This window comes from Aotus nancymaae, unplaced genomic scaffold (genome assembly GCF_030222135.1).
Source record: "Aotus nancymaae isolate 86718 unplaced genomic scaffold, 86718_ANA_hifiasm-v0.15.2.pri h1tg000017l, whole genome shotgun sequence".
Lineage (NCBI taxonomy): Eukaryota > Metazoa > Chordata > Mammalia > Primates > Aotidae > Aotus > Aotus nancymaae.
Window position 1 is genome coordinate 11,435,370 of NW_026988429.1, and position 19,630 is coordinate 11,454,999.

Below are 19,630 nucleotides of genomic sequence, written 5' to 3' on the forward strand. Positions count from 1 at the left end.
GGCACGGTGGTGCGTGCCTGTAATCCCAGCTACTCAGGAGGCTGAGGCAGGAGAATTGCCTGAACCCAGGAGGCGGAGGTTGCGGTGAGCCGAGATCGCGCCATTGCACTCCAGCCTGGGTAACAAGAGCGAAACTCCGTCTCAAAAAAAAAAAAAAAAAAAAAAAAAAAAAAAAAAAAAAAAAATTAAAAACAAAAATAAAAGAAAAATGCATGTCATACCCTCATAAATCCATCAAAAAGTCAAACAATTGTAAGTGGAGCTGTTACAAGTAGGAGAACCATCTGTAGATTGTGAAGTTATGTGGATACTGTGCTGTAGAGTGTGGGTTTTTTTCTTGAGGACTATGGAGAATCCCTGGAGGGTTTTGAGCAGGTGGGTGAGGTCAGATCTTTTCAAAAGCTCACTCTGGCAAGCCTATGAGGAGAGGATCAGAGAGTGTTAAGACCCAAGGCAGCCAGATGTGGTAGTACCTGCCTGTAGTCCCAGGTACTCAGGAGGCTGAGGCAGGAGGATCGCTTGAGTCCAGGAGTTCTGGGCTGTGGTATGCTATGCCAATTGAGTGGTGCTATGCCATCAATATGGGGACCTCCCAGGAGTGGGGGACCACCAGATTGCCTAAGGAAGGGTGAACTGGCCCAGGTCAGAAATGGAACAGTTCAAAAATCCTGTGCTGATCAATGGTGAGATCATACCTGTGAACAGCCATTGAACTCCAACCTGGGCAACATAGTGAGACCCTGTCTCTTAAAAAAAAAAAGGCCCAAGGTACGCAGACAAGGCTGAGGTCTGCAGTAGAGGCCCATGCATACCTAGATCTCAGAGGGTCTCCTTTTCTCACTATTGCAGTTGTGAGTACAGAGGTGGTCAGAGCCCAAGAAGAATGGGAAGCTGTGGACACCATCCAGCCAGAGACAGGTAACTGCAGGAATGCTGCTGTCTCCCCATAGCCCCTCTGCCAGCAAAGGCACCATCCACACGTGTGGCAAATGTTTCTGTGACTCTGGGACTAGGAGATAGAATTATTGAGAGTGCTTATTTTAACTATATAACATAGGTTACAATCTCTTCCAAATCCTAAGATGATGACATCCTACCTCTGGAGGAAACCAGAGTGAAGGCCATGGAGAAAGGGCTACCATCCCTGTCCATCTTCCACCCAACTCTGAGAGAAGACAGGGTTGACCTTGGTTAGGGCAGCTTCTAAAGAGTGGTGAGGTTGGGCAGGAGGATGGAGACAGGGCCCCTGTGTAAGGCTGCTCAGGTTGTTTACTACACAAGGAAGTCCCTGGGGATGGGAGCTGAATTGTCTCCTGTTTCTTTCTAAGAGGTTTGGATGAAGCTACAGGAAGATAGAACAAGGACCTATACCTAGCCTGAGCCTCTCTTGAGCTCCTGGAGCCCAGTGAATAGTATCACCTATGTTGCTAACTGATCAGTTAATTCCCTATGGGCTGTAACAGAGATGTGTGATTGGGGGTTCCTATACAGGGTGTGAGAAGGGAAGAGTGGAAATTAGGAAAGGCCTCTAAAAAAACTGGTTGTGTGCTCTTATGTGGGTACCCACCCCAGGCAGTGACTTGCCTCCTCACAGAGGAGAGAATTTAGGGATCTCTTTGTGGGACAGATCTGCCCCATACTCATCACAGAGGTTGACCTAGCAAGACTGAGTAGCCTAGTCCAAAAAGAGAGTCAGCCTTGCAGATAATGCCAGCCTCCTGAAAGAAGATTGTAGCTATAGGTGTCTGATGTTCAACTGGAAGCCAGTGCTTGGCTTGGAGGTGTCAACTGGGAGGCCCTCAGTAAATGTTTTCCCACAGAATGACTCCTATAAACCCTAGCATGTCTTCCCTTTTGCCACAGGGAGCCTGGCCAACTCAGAACAGCCTGGGCAGCTAATCTCCTTCACTGAGGCCCTGCAGCACTTCCAGACTATGGACCTTTCCTCCTTCAAGGTATGATGGTAGTGGGGTTTGAGGTCTCAAGCAAACTGCCTTTTCCCTAGGAGCCAAGCTTCTATCCCACCAGGATAGGGCACTGGGAAAGCAAGATGGAAGCCTCCAGCTAAGGGCCCTATCTCCCCTAAGATCTTGGTGTCCAGGATCATGGGTGGCCTAGGACCCATGCTTCATGTGGGGCCTTGGTAGCTTTTGTGGGACTATGCCCTTAGACCTCCTGTGGCCCTGTCATTCAGGGGCCTGTATAGCTGTTTCTCTACTCTTCCCTTTTAGGGATAGGGACATCTAGAATCAAGTAGTAGGTAGCTCCTTGCAGAGGAAAGGCAAACTGTTCAGGGAGCTGAGTAATTCATGGCCAGGAAAGTCTTCCATTCCCTCAAGGAACCAGAAGGTATTTAGGAATTTAAGAACGATATAAGTTGGAAAAAGAAGGAATATTTGGGGGAATAAATGCTGGGGGTGGGGTGGAGGCTGGGCATAGTGGCTCACACCTGTAATACCAGCACTTTCAGAGGAGGCTGAGGTGAGGGGATCACTTGAACCCAGGAGTTCAAGGCTGCAATAAGCTATGATCACACCTGGGCAACAGAGTGAAACCCTGTCTCTATAAAAAAGAAAAAAAGCTGGGGAGCTTTCTGGGACATACTGAGTGACAAGTAATATGTTTAGAGAAATGTGATTTCAGGTCTTCAACCTAAAACCTGGCTTAAGGGAGAGAGACTAAAAAGATAGGAACCATGTTTTTTTATAGGGCACAGAGAGCCAAAAGCTACCTAAATCAGAATATTCTAAGGCCTGCAGTAGTGACCTTGAGCCATGAGAAGCCAGCATGACCTCATTAGGAAGTGCTGGTTGTGACCAAAAGATTCCAGCTACCTCTCAGATTCATGTAACTCCAGTGAGTCCCCACCTCCTGGGAAACTTGTCCTGACATTTTTCTGACTGCCTGGGGGAGCTGGGGATGTATAAGTCTGTGGGAGTCAGTGGAATAGCTAGTTCTGGAAAAGCCCAGAGGACTAAATGCAAATAATGGCTGATAATACCTAGCTTGGGGGATGTCTCTTTCACCTTGTAAAAAATCTGGGAGCTGGAAGAGCCTGGCTCTAGAGACTCAACAGGTGCCTGGCAGCTTTTGGCTCCTTTCCCTGGCCTGAAGACCAGCCACATAGGGGAATTACTTTCTGCAAGCACTACCCATGGTCTGAGCCTGATGGGAAGTTGGTTAAGACAGATGAACTAGCACTCTACCCATTGCCTGCAACTTCTTCTCCAGAAAAGAATCCAGCCAACAATTCGAAGGACTGGGCTCGCTGCCCTCCGACACTACATCTTCGGGCCTCCAAAGCTCCACCAGGGCCTTCGGGAAGAAAGGGACTTGGTCCTGACTATTGCTCAGTGTGAGTGCAACATGAGCCCACAGGGCAGTTGCTGCATGTATGGTCAGGCAAGACCCTGTTTGCTGACCCTCTTGCTGAGGCTAAACCAGGAATCTTGAATGTCCCATGGTTGGTGGGTGACAGTGGGAGCTGAGAACAGGGTGTCTTGAGCTCAGTCCAGATCTCACATTCTCTGAAAAGCACCCAGTCCTCCCCTGAGGGACAATCTGGCAGATGTGGGTGTGTTTTGGGGCAGGTGGCCTGGATAGCCAAGACCCAGTGCATGGCCGAGTCCTCCAGACCATCTATAAGAAGCTGACTGGCTCCAAGTTCGACTGCGCCCTCCAGGGAGACCACTGGGAAGACCTGGGCTTTCAGGGTAAGAGGGAGGAGTAGCTCATCTTTTTCATGCCTCTGATTCCAGGACTAGAGTGAGAGGCCAGATCGTCCTCGTCCAGTGCTAAGAGGGGGAAGATCTTAGGGGAGCATTCCAGGAGGAGGGTGCGGCAAATGCAAAATCCCTGAGGGGGCGCTTGCTTGCTCTGCTTAAAAAATAGAGTAGGTCAGATGCCGTAGCTCACACCTGTAATCCAGCACATGGGGAGACTGAGGAAGGCAAATCACTTGAGGTCTGGAGTTCAAGACCAGCCTGGCCAACATGGTGAAACCCCATCTCTACTAAAAACACAAAAATTAGGGCCGGGTGCAGTGGCTCACACCTTGCCCAGCACTTTGGGAGGCCAAGGTGGGTGGATCACGAAGTCAGGAGTTCGAGACCAGCTTGGCCAGTATGGTGAAACCTTGTCTCTACTAAAAATACAAAAATTAGCCGGACATGATGGTGTGCACCTGTAGTCCCAGCTACTCAGGAGGCTGAGGTGGGAGAATTGCTTGATCAAACCCAGGAGGCAGAGGTTGCAGTGAGCGGAGATTGTGCCACTGCACTCCAGCCTAGGTGACAGGAGACTCTGTCTCAAAAAAGAAAAGAAAAATAGGGAGAGTGTGGCTAAGGTAGAGACGAAAGTGACAGGAGAAAAGATCACTTTGTGGCCTTTTTAGGCTGTTATAAACACTAAGTGATACCGAAAACACTGGAGTGCTATGACTTGGAATCTGGCTTGTTTGGGTTTTTTTCCTCTTTTTAAAAACATTTATGAAAAGTTTATATTATTTTACTTTCCGAGTGAAACAATGATTTCACCAGTTTTTGGATTGTTCTATTTTTTTTTCAAAACCATACCAAATTATATTTGTATAGAATAGGAAAATATCTTCATTTTGAAAAGAAACTTTAATAAGGCCAGGCACAGTGGCTCACACCTGTAATTCCAACACTTTGGAAGGCCGAGGCAGGCGGATCACTTGAGGTCAGGATTTTGAGACCAGTCTGGCCAACATGGTGAAACCCCATCTCTACTAAAAATACAAAAATTAGCTGAGTATGGTGGCATGCGCCTGTAATCCCAGCTACTCAGGAGACTGAGGCAGGAGAATCGCTTGAACCTGGGTGGTGGAGGTTGAACCCAAGATCGCACTACTGTACTCCAGCCTGGGTGACAGAGCAAGACTCTGTCTCAAAAAAAATAAAAAAATGAAAGGAAACTTTATATACCCGTAATTAACTGGTGGTCTGTTGGTATGGAAACTTTATATACCCGTAATTAACTGGCAGCATGGTTAACTGTCTGTTCCCTCCCTCATCTATCATGTAATTGTCTTAAATGTATCCTCTCTATATGTTGAGAATTGCACCAGACAATGTTAAGATTTTTGTTTCAATTAACAAATGTAATTTTTTTGAGGAGGGGTTCTCGTGAAGAACCAGAAAACCTGCTAGACAAATTATAAAAGAGCTGTGACACTGCAACAAACATAATTTCTGAAACTCTGGAGAAAAAGAAAAATCTGTTGTATTTACTCTTTCCATTGTTTGTTCTTCCTTCCTAATATTCCAAAGTTCCCTCTTTTATTTTTTTTCTATTTCAAGGACTTCCTTTAGTTATTCTCTTAGGATAGGTCTACTGGCTATAAAGTGTCTTTGTTTTCCTTCATCTGAGAATGTCTGAATGTCCCCTTCCCTCTGAATCCTCTGGATATAAAACTCCATGTCAACAGTTCTTTTTTTTAGCACTTGAAAATGTGCTACTTCCAAGCCTGGCACAGTGGCTCACGCCTGTAATCCCAGCACTTTGGGAGGCTGAGGCGGGCGGATCACGAGGTCAGGGGTTCAAAACCAGCCTGACCAACATAGTGAAACCCCATCTCTACTAACAAAAAACATACAAAAATTAGCCAGGTGTGGTGGCGCACACCTGTAATCCTAGCTACCTGGGAGGCTGAGGCGGGAGAATTGCTTGAACCCGGGAGGCGGAGATTGCGGTGATCAGAGAGCATGCCATTGCACTCCAGCCTGGGCAACAGAGCGAGACTCCGTCTCAAAAAAAAAAGAAAAAGAAAATGTGCTACTTCCTTCTGGCCTGCATAGTTTCCAATGAGAAATCCAATGTCATTTGAATGATCTCTTTCTTGTAAGTAAGGAGTTCATCTTCTCTTTCTGCTTTCAAAATCTTTTCTGTGCTAGGCTCACACCTGTAATCCCAGCACTTTGGAAGGCTGAGGCAGGAGGATTGCTTGAGACAAGGAGTTCAAGACCAACCTGGGCAACATCGTGAGACCCTATCTCTAAAAAAAAAAGACCTTTTTTTTTTTTTGAGATGGAGTCTCTCTCTATCGCCCAGGCTGGAGGGCAATGGCACAATCTCAGCTTGCTGCAACCTCCACCTCCCCAGTCAAGTGATTCTCCTGCCTCAGCCTGCCAAGTAACTGGGATTACAGGCACCCACCACTACACCTGACTAATTTTTGTATATTTAGTAGAGATAGGGTTTCACTGTGTTGACCAGGCTGGTCTCGAACTCCTGACCTCAAGGGATCCTCAGCCTCCCAAAGTGCTGGGAGTACAGGTGTGAGCCACCATGCCTGGTGAGAAAAAATTTTTTTTTCTTTTTCTTTTTATATAGATATGGGGTGTCACCATGTTGGCTAGGCTGGTCTTGAACTCCTGACCTCAGGTGATCCACCCATCTCGGCCTCCCAAAGTGCTGGTATTACAGGCGTGAGCCACCGACACCAGAAAAATTTTTTTAATAGCCAGGTGTAGTGGCTCGTACCTGTAGTCCCAGCTACTTGGGAGGCTGAGGCAGGAGGATTGCTTGAGCCCAAGAAGTCAAAGCTGCAGTGAGCTCTAATTGTACCACTACACCCCAGCCTGGGTGACAAAGTGAGACTCTGTCTTAAAAGAAAGATATTTGCTTTGTCTTTAGTTTTTAGGAATTTAACTGTGATGTGCCATTGTATGGATTTCTTTGGGCTTCTCCTGCTTGAGGTTAGCTCAGCTTCTTGAGTCTGTAGGTTTGTGTCTTTTGCCAAATTTGGTCAATTTTCAGCCATGATTCCTTTGAATACTTTCTTCAGCTCCACACTTTGTCCTCTCTTGTGGGATTCCAATGATATAAATGCTATCTTTGTTCATTTAAAAAAATCTTTGTTATAGCCTCATAGATCTCCAAGGCTCTGTTCATTTTGTTTTTTGTTTTTCTAGCACTCTGTTGTTCACATTGAGTAATTCTATTGTTATTGTTCATATTCAAGTTCACTGATTCTTTCCTCTTTTGTCCCTATTCTCCTGTTGAGCCCATCCAGAGAGTTTTTAGTTCTAGTTATCCTGTTTTTCAGTTCTAAAGTTTCCATTTGGTTCTTCTTCGTATCTGCTGTTTCTACTGAAACTTTCTATTTTTTCACTTTTTCAAAGTGTATTTGTTCATAATTGCTTGCCAAAGGCATTTTATGGTAGATACTATAGTCATTTTCTATCAATTGCTGTAACAAATTACCACAAACCTAGTGGCTTAAAATAACACAAATTGTTATCTTACAGTTTCTAGTTCAGAAGTCAGACTCAGTTATCACTGAGAACCTGTGGTCAAGATCAAGAAATAACTATCTGGCCAGGCGCAGTGGCTCACGCCTGTAATCCCAACACTTTGGGAGGCCGAGGTGGGCAGATCACGAGATCAGGAATTTGAGACCAGCCTGGCCAACATAGTAAAACCTCATCTCTACTAAAAATAAAAATAAAAATAATTAGCCTGGTGTGGTGGCCGGCACCTGTAATCCCAGCTACTTGGGAGGGTGAGGCAAGAGAATCGCATGAACCCAGGCAGCAGAGGTTGCAGTGAGCCGAGATTGCGCACTGCAATCCAGCCCAGGCAACAATGCGAGACTCCATCTCAAAAAAAAAAAAAAAAGAAAAAAGAAAGAAAAAAACTATCAAGAGTCACAGTGCTCTTTTTGGAGACTCTGGAAGAGAATCCATTTCCCATTTCCTTGCCTTTTGCGGCTTCTAGAGGCCACCTCCATTCCTCCATCTTCAAAGCCAGAAACAGCATCTCTCTGAGCCCGATTCCTCACATCTCTTTCTCTAGCTCTGGGCTTTTGCCTTTCTCTTCCACTTTTAAGGACCCTTCTGGTGACATTGGGCCAACCCAGACAATCCAGGATCATCTCCCTGTCTGCTGATCAGCAACCTTAATTCTACCTGCAATCTTAATCCCCTTTGCCGTGTTATATAACACAGTCATAGCTTCTGGGGACATGGTCATCGTGGGGCAGGGGGATTATTCTGCCTACCACCGCTACTTTAAAATCCTTGTCAAATAATTCCAACATCTGTGTTATCTTGGTGTTGGTGTTTGCTGGTCATCTTCTCTCATTCAAATTGAGATTTTCCTAGTTCTTGGTGTAACAAGTGATTTTTTTTTTTGTATCCTAGACATTTTGAGTAATCTGTTATGAGACTCTGGATCTTATTTAAATCTACTTTAGCAGGCCTCCTCTGTTACTGTGCCAGCAGGGTAAGGAGGGATGTCACCTTGTTACTGCCAGGTGGGGTGGGAGTCCACGTATCCCACTTGGCTTGTGCTAATACCAAGTTTGAGACCAGCCTGGCCAACATGGCTGGTGGTGCAGGGATGCCTCATTTCTATTCCCATGTGGCTTCTACGTCGCAGAGGAGGCAAAGGCAGCTCTTTAACACTGGGAAAGATAGAGTCCTAGCTCCCTGCTCGGCCTTCTCTGACGCTACCCTAGTGGAGCTAAGGGATGCCTTGTGGAAGGCACCCCTTCCAGGACAGGGTGGAAGTCTAGGGTCCCCACTCAGCCTTTGCTGGAGAAGAGTGGGAATGGAGTCACATCTTTCTCTGTGATGTTTAGCTGTAGTAGGGTGGATGTTGGCTAAAGCTTTCTGTCTTGCTGCACTGCCCCTTTCCCCACCCTTTGACTAGAGAGAGCAGCTTTCCTTGGGGCTTTTTGGTCTGCTCCCATTGGCATTTCTGGTTTGCTGTCTTTTCCAGCACCAGTTGGGATGTATTAGGCAAAAAGAAACCCAGGAATTCACTAGAGAGTCATTTCTCAGCTCTCAAGATCCCTAGCTAGTCTCTCTTCCCTCCTTTCAGAGTCTTCTGTTTGTTTTATACGTTAATGTCTAGGGCTTTTAAAAGCTGTATTTAGTGGGAGGAATAGGCAGAAAGTGCATTGTTCATCTTGTTCCAGAACCATAAATTCAGCCTCTTTTGTAAAGGATCACTCTGGTTGTTTTGTGGAGAAATGACTATCAAGGGTCAGGGAGCAGCAAGAAAACTGATGTGGGAGGCTGCCCCAGGGTGCTGGGGTCCCCATTTGGTGCATAGCCCCTGCTTAGCTCATGAGAATGAGTCCCACAAGTGTGGCAGAAAGTGGACCTGTGCTGCTCATTCTCTGCTAGCCTGGGAAGAGGCCAGTGTCAGGGCAGCTTCCCACACTGAGCCCTTGAAGCACTGCTTGCTGCCACTCCCTGTTTCCTCATGGTCTCTGTTACAGGAGCAAATCCAGCCACAGACCTGAGAAGCGCAGGTTTCCTTGCCCTCCTGCATCTGCTCTACCTGGTGATGGACTCAAAGACCTTGCTGATGGCACAGGAGATTTTCCGCCTGTCTCGTCACCACATCCAGGTGAGACTTTGGTGGAAAACCAGAGGAAAGGAAAGGGCTGTGGAGCTAGGACCTGAGTGGCCCTGAGGGCTCCCAGGACAGCTGAGACTAACCAGGAATGGCTTCCCCATCAGTCTGACCTGCATTGAAATATGAGCTCTACCACTCATGAGCTGTGTAGCTCAAGTGAGTTCCTCAACTCCTCAGAGCCATGGTTTCCTCATCTGGAGAATAGAAATCATAGTATGAACCCTGAAAATCTGAGGTCTCAGTTAATTTAGAAAGTTTATTTTGCCAAGGTTGAGAACGAGCACCTGTGACACAGCCTCAGGAGGTCCTGACGACACGTGCCCAGGGTAGTCAGAGCACAGCTTGGTTTTATACATTTTAGGGAGATGTGAGACATCAATTAACATATGTAAGATAAACATTCATGCAGTTCAGAAAGGCAGGACAACTAGAAGCAAAAGTAGGAGGACTCGAAGCAGGGAAGGGGATTCCAGGTCATAGGTAGATAAGAGATAAATGGTTGCATTTGAATTTCTGATTAGCGTCTCCAAAGGAGGCAATAAGATAGGCATTTATCTGAGAGAGCAAAGGGGTAACTTTGAATAGAATGGGAGGCAGGTGTGCCCTAAGCAGTTCCTAGCTTGACATTTCCCTTTAACTTAGTGGTTTTAGGAGCCCAAGATATTTTCCTTTCACATTTCCCCCCTTTTATTTTTAAAAATATTTTAAAGAAAACATTTAGAAAAAAAATGAGTCTCTGGTCTTAGGTTTCATCTGATCTGTCATGGCCAGGATGGTTTATTCCTAGATGGATAGATCCTGAGTTATTAGGAAAGTTCATTTTTAGAAGGTTGTGAAGTCTCATATCCTATGAAGGAGAAAATACAGAGAGGGAGAGAAACAACAACAAACAAAAGAATAATCCTGGAAAATCAATAGAGGCCACATCACTCTGAAGTCTATACATCAGTAGGTAGGTATGAAAGTGACTTAGGTATGTAAATAGGTTGCTGTTATTTTCTTCTGAAGTTGTCTGGCTTCAGTTTGCAGGGCTTTAAGAAAGCACAGCTTAGTTTTCGGTGACTCCAAATTAGGAAAATGGGGGAAAAAAAGGAGGAAAATAAATTGAAAACATTATTTTGAAGACTTGTAACCAAGAAAAATTAAGATTCAGCCCAAACTATAGAAAATTATAAAAATTAAAAAACATTAGGCAAGACTAGGATCTAACAACAGGTATACTATAGTTTTTGAAACAATTTTTTTTCTCCGCACAACTGGAGAAACTGGTTATTTTACCAAAGAACTGTGATTCACTCTGGAAACATGAATTTCCTCTTCTCTTGAGGTTTCAAGATAACCCTGGGGCTCCTGGGCCTGTCATAAAGTGACATTCTTTACTTAACACAAGTCAGAAACTGTTCAGGGACTGTGTACAAAAAATATGAGGCCACTTTCCCAAAGGCTTTATTGGTTCAATCCCAAAGTGCTGGGATTACAGGTGTGAGCCACCATGACTGGCCTTTTATAGCTGATTCTAAAACCACCTTCTAAAGAAGACCAAACAACACAACAATTGTCCTTGGATGACAAAAAGTTTTAAGGCAGCCATAGTCAAAGCCACAATTGACAAGGAAATTTGTTACCTCTATGGCACACAATATTTTAACATAACAATTATAATTATTACTGATAATGTATACTAAGTTATTTCAGAATTATAGGAGTTTCCTGTAATTTTGGAATACATAGCAATAACATATTTATACAAATACAGCCCAAAGAAAACTATGCATCATTTCATATTTGACAATGCTTTCTATAAATTTTTATACCAAATAAGCCAAATTATGTCATTTTTGGACTTTAGGAAGCCTAATATTTTAAAGGATTAATTAGGTCAGAAAGAGACATAATTTATGATTTGATTTTGGAAAGTTTGTCAAATATCAAAAGTTTAAAACTTGATATCACAAAATAGGATCACAGGTCATTGTAAAATAAGTCATTCTTTTAACAAAAGCGATAACTCAAGGATTTCAAAAATAAGGCAAAAACCTTTACTCCTTGAGAGAGGAGACTTGATTTTTCAAGCAGTAAGCCCTAAAAAAACAGCATGAGTGCTCACTTCGGCAGCACATATACTAAAATTGGAATGATACAGAGAAGATTAAACATCACATGTTCTTATTCATAGGTGGATGTTGAACAGTGAGAACACATGGACACAAGGAGGGGAGCATCACACACTGGAGTCTGTTGGGCGGCTGGGGGGTGCTAGGGGAGAGACAGCCAGGGGTAGAGAGGTTGGGGAGGTATAACATGGGGAGAAATGCCAGATACAGGTGACGGGGGATGGAGGCAGCAAACCACCTACCATTTAAGTACCTATGCAACAACCCTGCATGATCTGCACATGTACCCCAGAACCTAAAGTACAATTAAAAAAAAAAAAACCAGCATGAAGCCAGTTAAATTTCTTTTTCAAAATTTTGTAAACAATCTATAAAATTTTAATCTTAGCCAGGCGCGGTGGCTCACACCTGTAATCCGAGAACTTTGGGAGGCTGAGGTGGGCGGATCACCTGAGGTCAGGAGTTTGAGACCAGCCTGACCAATATAGTGAAACCCCATCTTTATAAAAATAAAATAAAATAAAATTTTAATCTTGACCATGAAATATAACTTTCATAAGCCTTTTATAAACTTTATAACCTTTATTAAGGAGTCGGTTAATGCTTCAAGAAAATCTTGTTAAGCTGACACAGGGGCTTATGTGCTAGTTTTACATCAGTGTGCCTTTGACATTCATGATTAATTTATAGAGAAACTGAACCTATTTTATCTTTCAAAAATCAGCTCTTGCAATCCCCCACACCCACCTCTTCTGCAATAGTCCCTGGGCCTTGAGGAGTTAAGTAGCTTTAATTTCTGTCACTGTGTCTTAGGAATGCAGTTTATTCTAATTGGCAGCTTCTACCAGGCCAGAAGATAAGGTTTTAATTACTGTCAATGTTTAAGATTTGGGAGGACATGGTATCCTTTTTAGACCCAGGAGTTAAAGCCCCATAACTCAATGTCACAAGGACTTTTTTCTGTTTTTTGAGACAGAGTCTTGCTTTTCTCACCGAGGCTGGGGTGTAGGCGCAATCTTCACTTACTGTAACCACCACCTCCCAGGTTCAAGCGATTCTCCTGCCTCAGCATCCTGAGTAGCTGGGACTACAGGTGTGCACCACCACGCCCGACTAGTTTTTATATTTTTAGTAGAGACAGGGTTTCACTATGTTGGTCAGGCTGGTCTTGAACTCCTGAACTCAGGTGATCCACCCGCCTCGGCCTCCCAAAGTGCTGGGATTACAGGTATGAGCCACCGCACCTGGCAAGGACTTTAAAAGCACATACAGAAAGATACACAGATGTAATAACCTCAATTTAAAAACAAGATAATTCAATTACTTATCTAGGGATGGGTCTCAGGCTGTAGACTGCTCTCTGCCATCCTAGAAGCAAGGGGGAAAAAAAATCTCATCTTCCCTGTTAGAAGTGAGCTCAAACTCCATAAAGGAGTTACCTTCCTTCCATTATCATGGAAACAGGATATCTTGCCTTCCTTGTTAAAAGCAAGTAAACCCCCCCCCCCCAAAAAAATGGAGTTATATAACAAAATAAACTTTAGATCTTTTTTGTTTGTTTGTTTGTTTGAGAAGGAGTTTCACTCTGTCGCTCAGGGTGGAGTGCAGTACTGCAATCTCAGCTCACTGCAACCTCCACCTCCCGAATTCAAGCAATTCTCCTGCTTCAGCAGACAAAGATTTCTAAGCCCAAACATGAGGCATGAGGATAAATGAAATTGTAAATCGAAGCACAAAAATGTCCAGGTCTGAGTTCCTCTGCTGTTTTAGTCACTTTCCTAAACATAGCCTCAGTGCAGTATTTTAGCTCTAAACAATGCCTTTTAGGTCTGAGGGAACTGCTGAAGGAAAGAAGACATTTAGATCTGAAATCCCAAGTTTTCGCTGTTTTTTTGATAAGTGGGCTTTTTTTTTTTTTTGAGATGGAGTCTTGCTCTGTCGCCCAGGCTGGAGTGCAATGGCACGATCTCGGCTCACTGCAACCTCCACCTCCCAGGTTCAAGCAATTCTCCTACCTCAGCCTCCTGAGTAGCTGGGATTACAGGTGGCCCACCACCACACTCAGCTAATTTTTGCATTTTTAGGAGAGACGGGGTTTTACATATTGACTAGGCTGGTCTCAAACTCCTGACCTCAGGTGATCGGCCCACCTCAGCCTCCTAAAGTGCTGGGATTATTACAGGCATGAGCCATCATGCCCAGTTGATAAGTGGGCTTTTTAAGAATGTTCCTCAGAATGGATGAACACTAAGTTCAAGTCCTCTGTTAATTATGTTGTTACCATATTCTTGTTCTCGTATTTATTTTTAGATTGAAAAAAATCAAGGGAAGGGATGATATTATGCAAGTATTTATGATCATTAAATAGGCAATACATGAAGGTTCAGAGGTATACATGAAGGTCAGCAGCAATGCAGATCTCAGCACCTGTGATCTTAATTAATGCTCACAGCAACTCTGTGAGGGAGTAGTGGGATAAAATGTTAACTGTTAACAAAATCTGTCTCATAAGGCCAGGCACAGTGGCTCACACCTGTAATCCCAGCACTTGGGGAGGCCGACGCGGGTGGATCACATGAGATCAGGAGTTAGAGATCAGCTTGACCAACATGATGAAACCCCATCTCTACTCAAAATACAAAAATTAGCTGGGTGTGGTGGCACATGCCTGTAGTCCCAGCTATTTAGAGAGGCTGAGGCAGGAGAATCCCTTGAACCCAGGAGACAGAGGTTACAGTGAACCAAGATCATGCCACTGCACTGCACTCCAGCCTGGGCAATAGAGCAAGACTCCATCTCAAAAAAAAAAGGCGAGGTACAGCTCATGGCTGTAATCCCAGCACTTTGGGAGGCGAAGGCGGATGGATCACGAGGTCAGGAGTTCAAGACCAGCCTGATCAATGTAGTGAAACCCCATCTGTACTAAAAGTACAAAAAAAAATTAACCAGGTGTGGTAGTGTATGCCTGTAGTCCCAGCTACTCGGGAGGCTAAAGCAGGAGAATCACTTGAACCCGGGAGGCGGAGGTTCAGTGAGCCAAGATTGCGCCACTGTACTCCAGCCTGGGTGACAGAGTGAGACTCGGTCTCAGGGACAAAAAAAAAATCTCTCTCATAGAGTTGTTGTAATGATTAGTGACTTGACTCCACCTAGTGTGGCACTAGCACTGGATTTCCAAGACCACCCCCAGGTTCTATGATTCCTGAGAGACTCAAGGGACTCCATGTATCCACATGTAGTTTTTTGTACTTAGAGTTCTGATTTAGTACAATGGAAGCAAAATCAGCAAAGGGAAGAAGTGCATGGGACAAAGTCCATAGGAAACCAGGTGCTAATGTCCAACAGGCCTATCCCAGTGGAATCACACAGAATGCACTTCATTCCTCCACTGCCAAATTGTGCAACACATGTCAAATGTTGCCAATCAGGGAAGTTTATTAGAGGTACCCAGTACTCACGGTTTTCACCAGGTGCTGGTCATGTAGGCATCCTCTGCCTAGCACATAGCAAAATTCTAGAATCACAGAGGGAAAGCTGGTGTTCAGCATAAAGTATCTTTTTTTGTGTTTGGTTTTTGTTTTTTTTTTGAGACGGAGTTTCGCTCTTGTTACCCAGGCTGGAATGCAATGGCGCGATCTCGGCTCACCGCTACCTCCGCCTCCTGGGTTCAGGCAATTCTTCCTGCCTCAGCCTCTTGAGTAGCTGATTACAGGCACGCGCCACCATGCCCAGCTAATTTTTTTGTATTTTTAGTAGAGACGGGGGTTTCACCATGTTGACCAGGATGGTCTAGATCTCTTGACTTTGTGATCCACCCGCCTCGGCCTCCCAAAGTGCTGGGATTACAAGCGTGAGCCACCGCGCCTGGCCTGTGTTTGGTTTTTGAAAAAAAAAATTTTTTTTTGTAGAGACAGGGTCTCACCATGTTGCCCAGGCTGGTCTTGAACTCCTAGACTTAAGTAATCCATCCACCTGTAATCCCAAAGTGGTGGATTGTGAGCCTCGGGCCCAGCCAGTATAAATTATCTTGTTTGCATGAGCAGTTGAGGAACAATGTTAGGGAATGATGGGAGCCATCTCAAAATCCAAGTTCTCAGCTGTCAGCCATGGCCTGATCTAAGAATTTTCTGAGACAGAGGCTCTAAGGAGTCTCAGGCCTGCGTGTTAACTTTTTTCTGCACAGTACTCAAAGTTTTATTTCCTTTTTGCTTTTGAGAGATGGGAAGGCTGAGTTTCTTAGAGGTTGGGTCTAAGAATGACACCTGAATTCCAGATCTTGACCTGGCTACCTGGTAGCCTTGAGAAGGCCAAGGACACACAGCTACCAGGTAGCCAGGCCAAGATCTGGAATTCAGGTGTCATGGAAGACCCTGAGAAAAATCTGTGTCTTGAAGTAGCTGCTTTCTCTTCTTTAAAAAAAAAAAAAAAGAAGAAAGGAAAGGAAAGAAAAGAAAAATCTCTGTGGAGCCAGAAGACCTTCTGTAGTCTAGCACTGTCCAGAAGAACCTTCTGCAGTGACAGAAGTGTTCTAGATATTGGAAATGCACTATCCAGTACAGCAGCCACTAAGCACATGTGACTACTGAGCACTGGAAATGTGGCTACTGTACTAAGGTAGTAGCTACAACCACTAAGCTGAATTTTTATTTGTCTTTAATGTATAATTCATTTAAATAGCTACATGCAGCTGGTCACCACCATACTGGGCAGTGCAGTCTATACCATAATGTAATGGATTTTTCTTCTCCTGGGAAGCAGGTGGGATAAATAGACCTTGGCTCTTGTTCTGTGCTAAGGAATGCACTGGTCTATGCGCTCCTCTCACTGGGTGTCCTTGTATATGTGCAACAGGGTTAACATGTCATGTCTGCAAGTTCCCTGGAAAAAAAGCCCTTTTCATTCAGAGATTATGCAAGCTTGGTTTCATTGTTATTAAAGAAAGGAGCTTGCCTGACTAAAAATAGAGCATTAAAGCTGTCCCTCTACGGGATTCTGAGGCCTGTCCTGGTGAAGCTCCCCTGCTGGACTCAGGCTGCCTCCTCTCGGGGTCTGACCCACACAGCCCATTCTCAGACCTCTGTGTTATGGAGAGATGGGGTGTGCCCGTAAGTCAGGATGACCTTCTACCCACATGTGTCTTCTCTGTCTGCCTTAGGATGAGATGCTCATAAGCAGTCAGACAACCAGAAGCCCAGAGAAGGGTAAAGGAGACTTTAAGAACCTGTAGGGCTAGTTAGAGCACTGAGCTCTCTCTTCTGTCTTCATCCTGACGCCAGGAGGTGATGTGAGCCAAGGGGGTGAGTCTGCTGCAGGCCAAGGAGAGCTCATGGGTCAGGATGATGAAGAGGCTGGAGAGCTAGCATGGGTGTTATACACAGCAGCTCTGGAGCAAATAACTTTAGTTGGTATCCTGGTTCCCATGCCTTAGGAAAGTTACTTAAGGTCAGTGAGCCTTAATTCCTCATCTGTAAGATGGGAAGAAGATTATTGTGAAAATTAAGTGGAAGCAATCATAATATCGGCTGTTGCCTCTGGAGCTGTGCTTGCCTGTGAGCCACACCAGGCTGCAGATGACAGGAAACACGGTGAGAGCTGGAGTTGCTGCTGACTGGCTGCCCCCTCCATTCCAGCAATTCCCTTTCTGTTTGATGTCCGTGAGTATCACCCTAATTGCCATCCACGCCTTGAGAGAGGAGTGTCTCTCCAGGTGAGTCCCCAGATGCCAGCTGGTTAGGGTGACCCAGCAGAGCCTGGTTCCTCCCCACTCCGGCTTTATTTTCCACAGCTCTACTTCACTTGCTGGCTCCTGGAGGGCCTGGACAAAGTCCCCATGCACCATTCTCCCTAGGACGTCTCTCCTCCCACCCCTGGCCTCAGATGTCAGGCTCCTGGGGAATGGTGGGGGCATCCTGGGTTTGGGCTGGCTCCCCTGGGGAAATGGGTAGGGAGGAGGGCACCCAGCTCTCAGCCTTCATCCACTGCTGAGCAGGTCACCCCCACTTGTCCTGCAGAGAGTGTAATCGGCAGCAGCAGGTCATCCCCGTGGTGAACGGCTTCTATGCCGCCACGTTCCTCCACCTCGCACATGTCTGGAGGACACAGCGGAAGACCATCTTAGACGCAGACTTTGTCCTCAAAGGTGTGCTCTTTCTTCTGGGGAGGCCTAGGCTCCTGAATGCACAGTGTCCCTGGTTCAGAGAGCCCAAGGTGGTTGCTAGACTGGTTTGGGCTGCAGTTCTTCCCCATCCACACTTTCTCAAATTCCAGCTCACCAAAGTCTTCATCACCCACCCCCTAGAACCTGCTGGATCTCCTTTCTCTGCCCCCACTGTTACCCTTTTCTGGCCTTATACATATGACGAGCATATATTCTGATCAAAAATTGGGAGCCAGGGTCCAATAGTTGGACTATTCAAAGTTGCAATTGTCCAGACCAGGTAGAGTGTGTGGCCCTTGTGGCTGTATCTGGCTCCCCGGCTGACCTCTCTGGTAATCTCTCCATCTGAGGCTCTTTTACCCTTTTCTCTATGGGATAGGGGTTGGGGGGCGGTCCTCCCTAGAGCTGCTAGGCTTGAGACCCTGACTATTGTGCCACCCAGAGCCTCCTCAAACCTTCTGCTCCCCAATTCTCTCTGTTGCAGACGTGGAAGTATTGGCCAAGAGGAGCCCACAGCGACTGCTCAAGACCCTGGAGCTGTATTTGGCCAGGGTGTCAAAGGGACAGGCCTCCTTGTAGGGAGCACAGAAGTGCTACAGGCCAGAAGTCCCTCCCTCCAAGGATCTCACCTTCACAGGCGTGTGTGACCTGCAGCCTCAGTCATCCGAAGGCACTGGCCATTCACTTACCCACCCTCTTCTCCCCGTCTCCCGCTGTATTGTTTATGATGGAGAAATGGGCATTTGGCTACGCATCTTTCACGGCTGCTCCATCCCAGCCCCCAGAAGCTGGGGCTTCCTCCTGTAGAGGCAATGCATGCCCCATGATGGGTTTCTGGCCTAATTGAGGGAAGGAGGTAATTCACACCAGCAGTTTTCAAATAAAGGAATTGTTCTAATTAAATGTCTCAGGTATTTTTTTCCAAGACAAGTCTTTTACCATCCTGTGGCCCTATTGTTCCGGGAACTGGTTAAAGCCAGGCACACCCAAGGGTGAAGGCACAGGTGGGTTCCAGCCTGCTCATGGGCTCCAGGAGACAGAACATTGCCTGTGCTGTGGCAAACCCTGCTGAGTTCATAGGATGTCCATCTTCCACTGTACTTAGAAGCCTAAAGACTCGTTGCAAGCTCTAGCCAGTGGATAAGGTAGCCCAGCTGTTGTTAAGATTGACTGGTATAAGGCATCTGCACAGTGTTTTTCCTGTGTTTGCTTCTGGGGAAGGCTGGCACTGTTAGTTCCTTCACAAAAATGTCTCCAGGCCAGGGTACCTGAGCTGGGGAGTAGGGGGCAGGTGAGAGCCCCACTATGCTGCCTTCTGTCCTCTGGACTCCCTCGAGTGGAGCTATGGAAGACTACTACCTACCCTGCAGGCCTCTCCAAGTCTGACCCGCTGCAGGGGGAGCCATCACAGAGGTAGAGAAGAGAGATGGCCACCCAGGTGTGGAGGGGAACTCCTGACTGCTGCCAGCAGGATGCCTCAAGGGTGGGACTGGTAACCTACCCCATAGTTTGCCTTGTGTTGTCTGCCTGACCTGAACTAACCCTTCATTCCCAACACTTCCTCTAGTCTGGTCCTCAGGTAACCAGCAGAGATGCTGGGCATAGCATGGCTGGAGTTGGAACGCAGGGAAGAAAAGCTGCAACTCCACCTCCACTTTGGAGCATCAGGTTGGGTCGTTCTTCCCTCTGCAAGGCCCTTTTTTCCCACTTCCCACCCTGTTTAGTTTCCCCTAGATGACAGAGTACTCACAGCTTCAGATCTTGGAACGTTAGCAACATGTAGTCTGGCAAGTTTTAATTTACCGTTCTGTTAATGAACTGGTTGTGAGGGGTACCTGAACCCTATGAAAGTAGGTGCAAAAATCTTTTTTTTTTTTTTTTTAAGAGATGGGGTTTCACTATGTTGGCCAGGATGGTCTCGATCTCCTGACCTTGTGATCCACCCGCCTCGGCCTCCCAAAGTGCTGGG

The 19,630-nt window shown here is 45.9% G+C and overlaps 1 protein-coding gene and 1 non-coding gene across 7 annotated transcripts in view; one reads left to right on the top strand and one right to left on the bottom strand.

Annotated features, from left to right (window-relative positions):
• Positions 1-18,401, top strand: part of LOC105733039 (ELMO domain-containing protein 3-like) — a 32,546-nt gene extending 14,145 nt beyond the window's left edge. For 2 of the 6 annotated variants that reach the window (XM_064377870.1, XM_064377871.1), the window contains 8 exons: positions 850-918; positions 1,864-1,955; positions 3,232-3,355; positions 3,591-3,713; positions 9,251-9,381; positions 17,135-17,211; positions 17,516-17,643; positions 18,146-18,327. In XM_064377870.1, coding sequence (XP_064233940.1) covers positions 850-918; positions 1,864-1,955; positions 3,232-3,355; positions 3,591-3,713; positions 9,251-9,381; positions 17,135-17,211; positions 17,516-17,643; positions 18,146-18,240 — 839 coding nt within the window. In that variant the 3' untranslated portion in view covers positions 18,241-18,327. The other 4 variants (XR_010343234.1, XM_064377869.1, XM_064377872.1 and 1 more) reach the window with 4 other exon arrangements.
• On the bottom strand, positions 5,138-5,198 carry LOC135275658 (U7 small nuclear RNA). Its single transcript, XR_010343262.1, has one exon. It is a non-coding gene; the product is annotated as a U7 small nuclear RNA (small nuclear RNA).
• Positions 18,402-19,630: the final 1,229 nt, after the last annotated feature.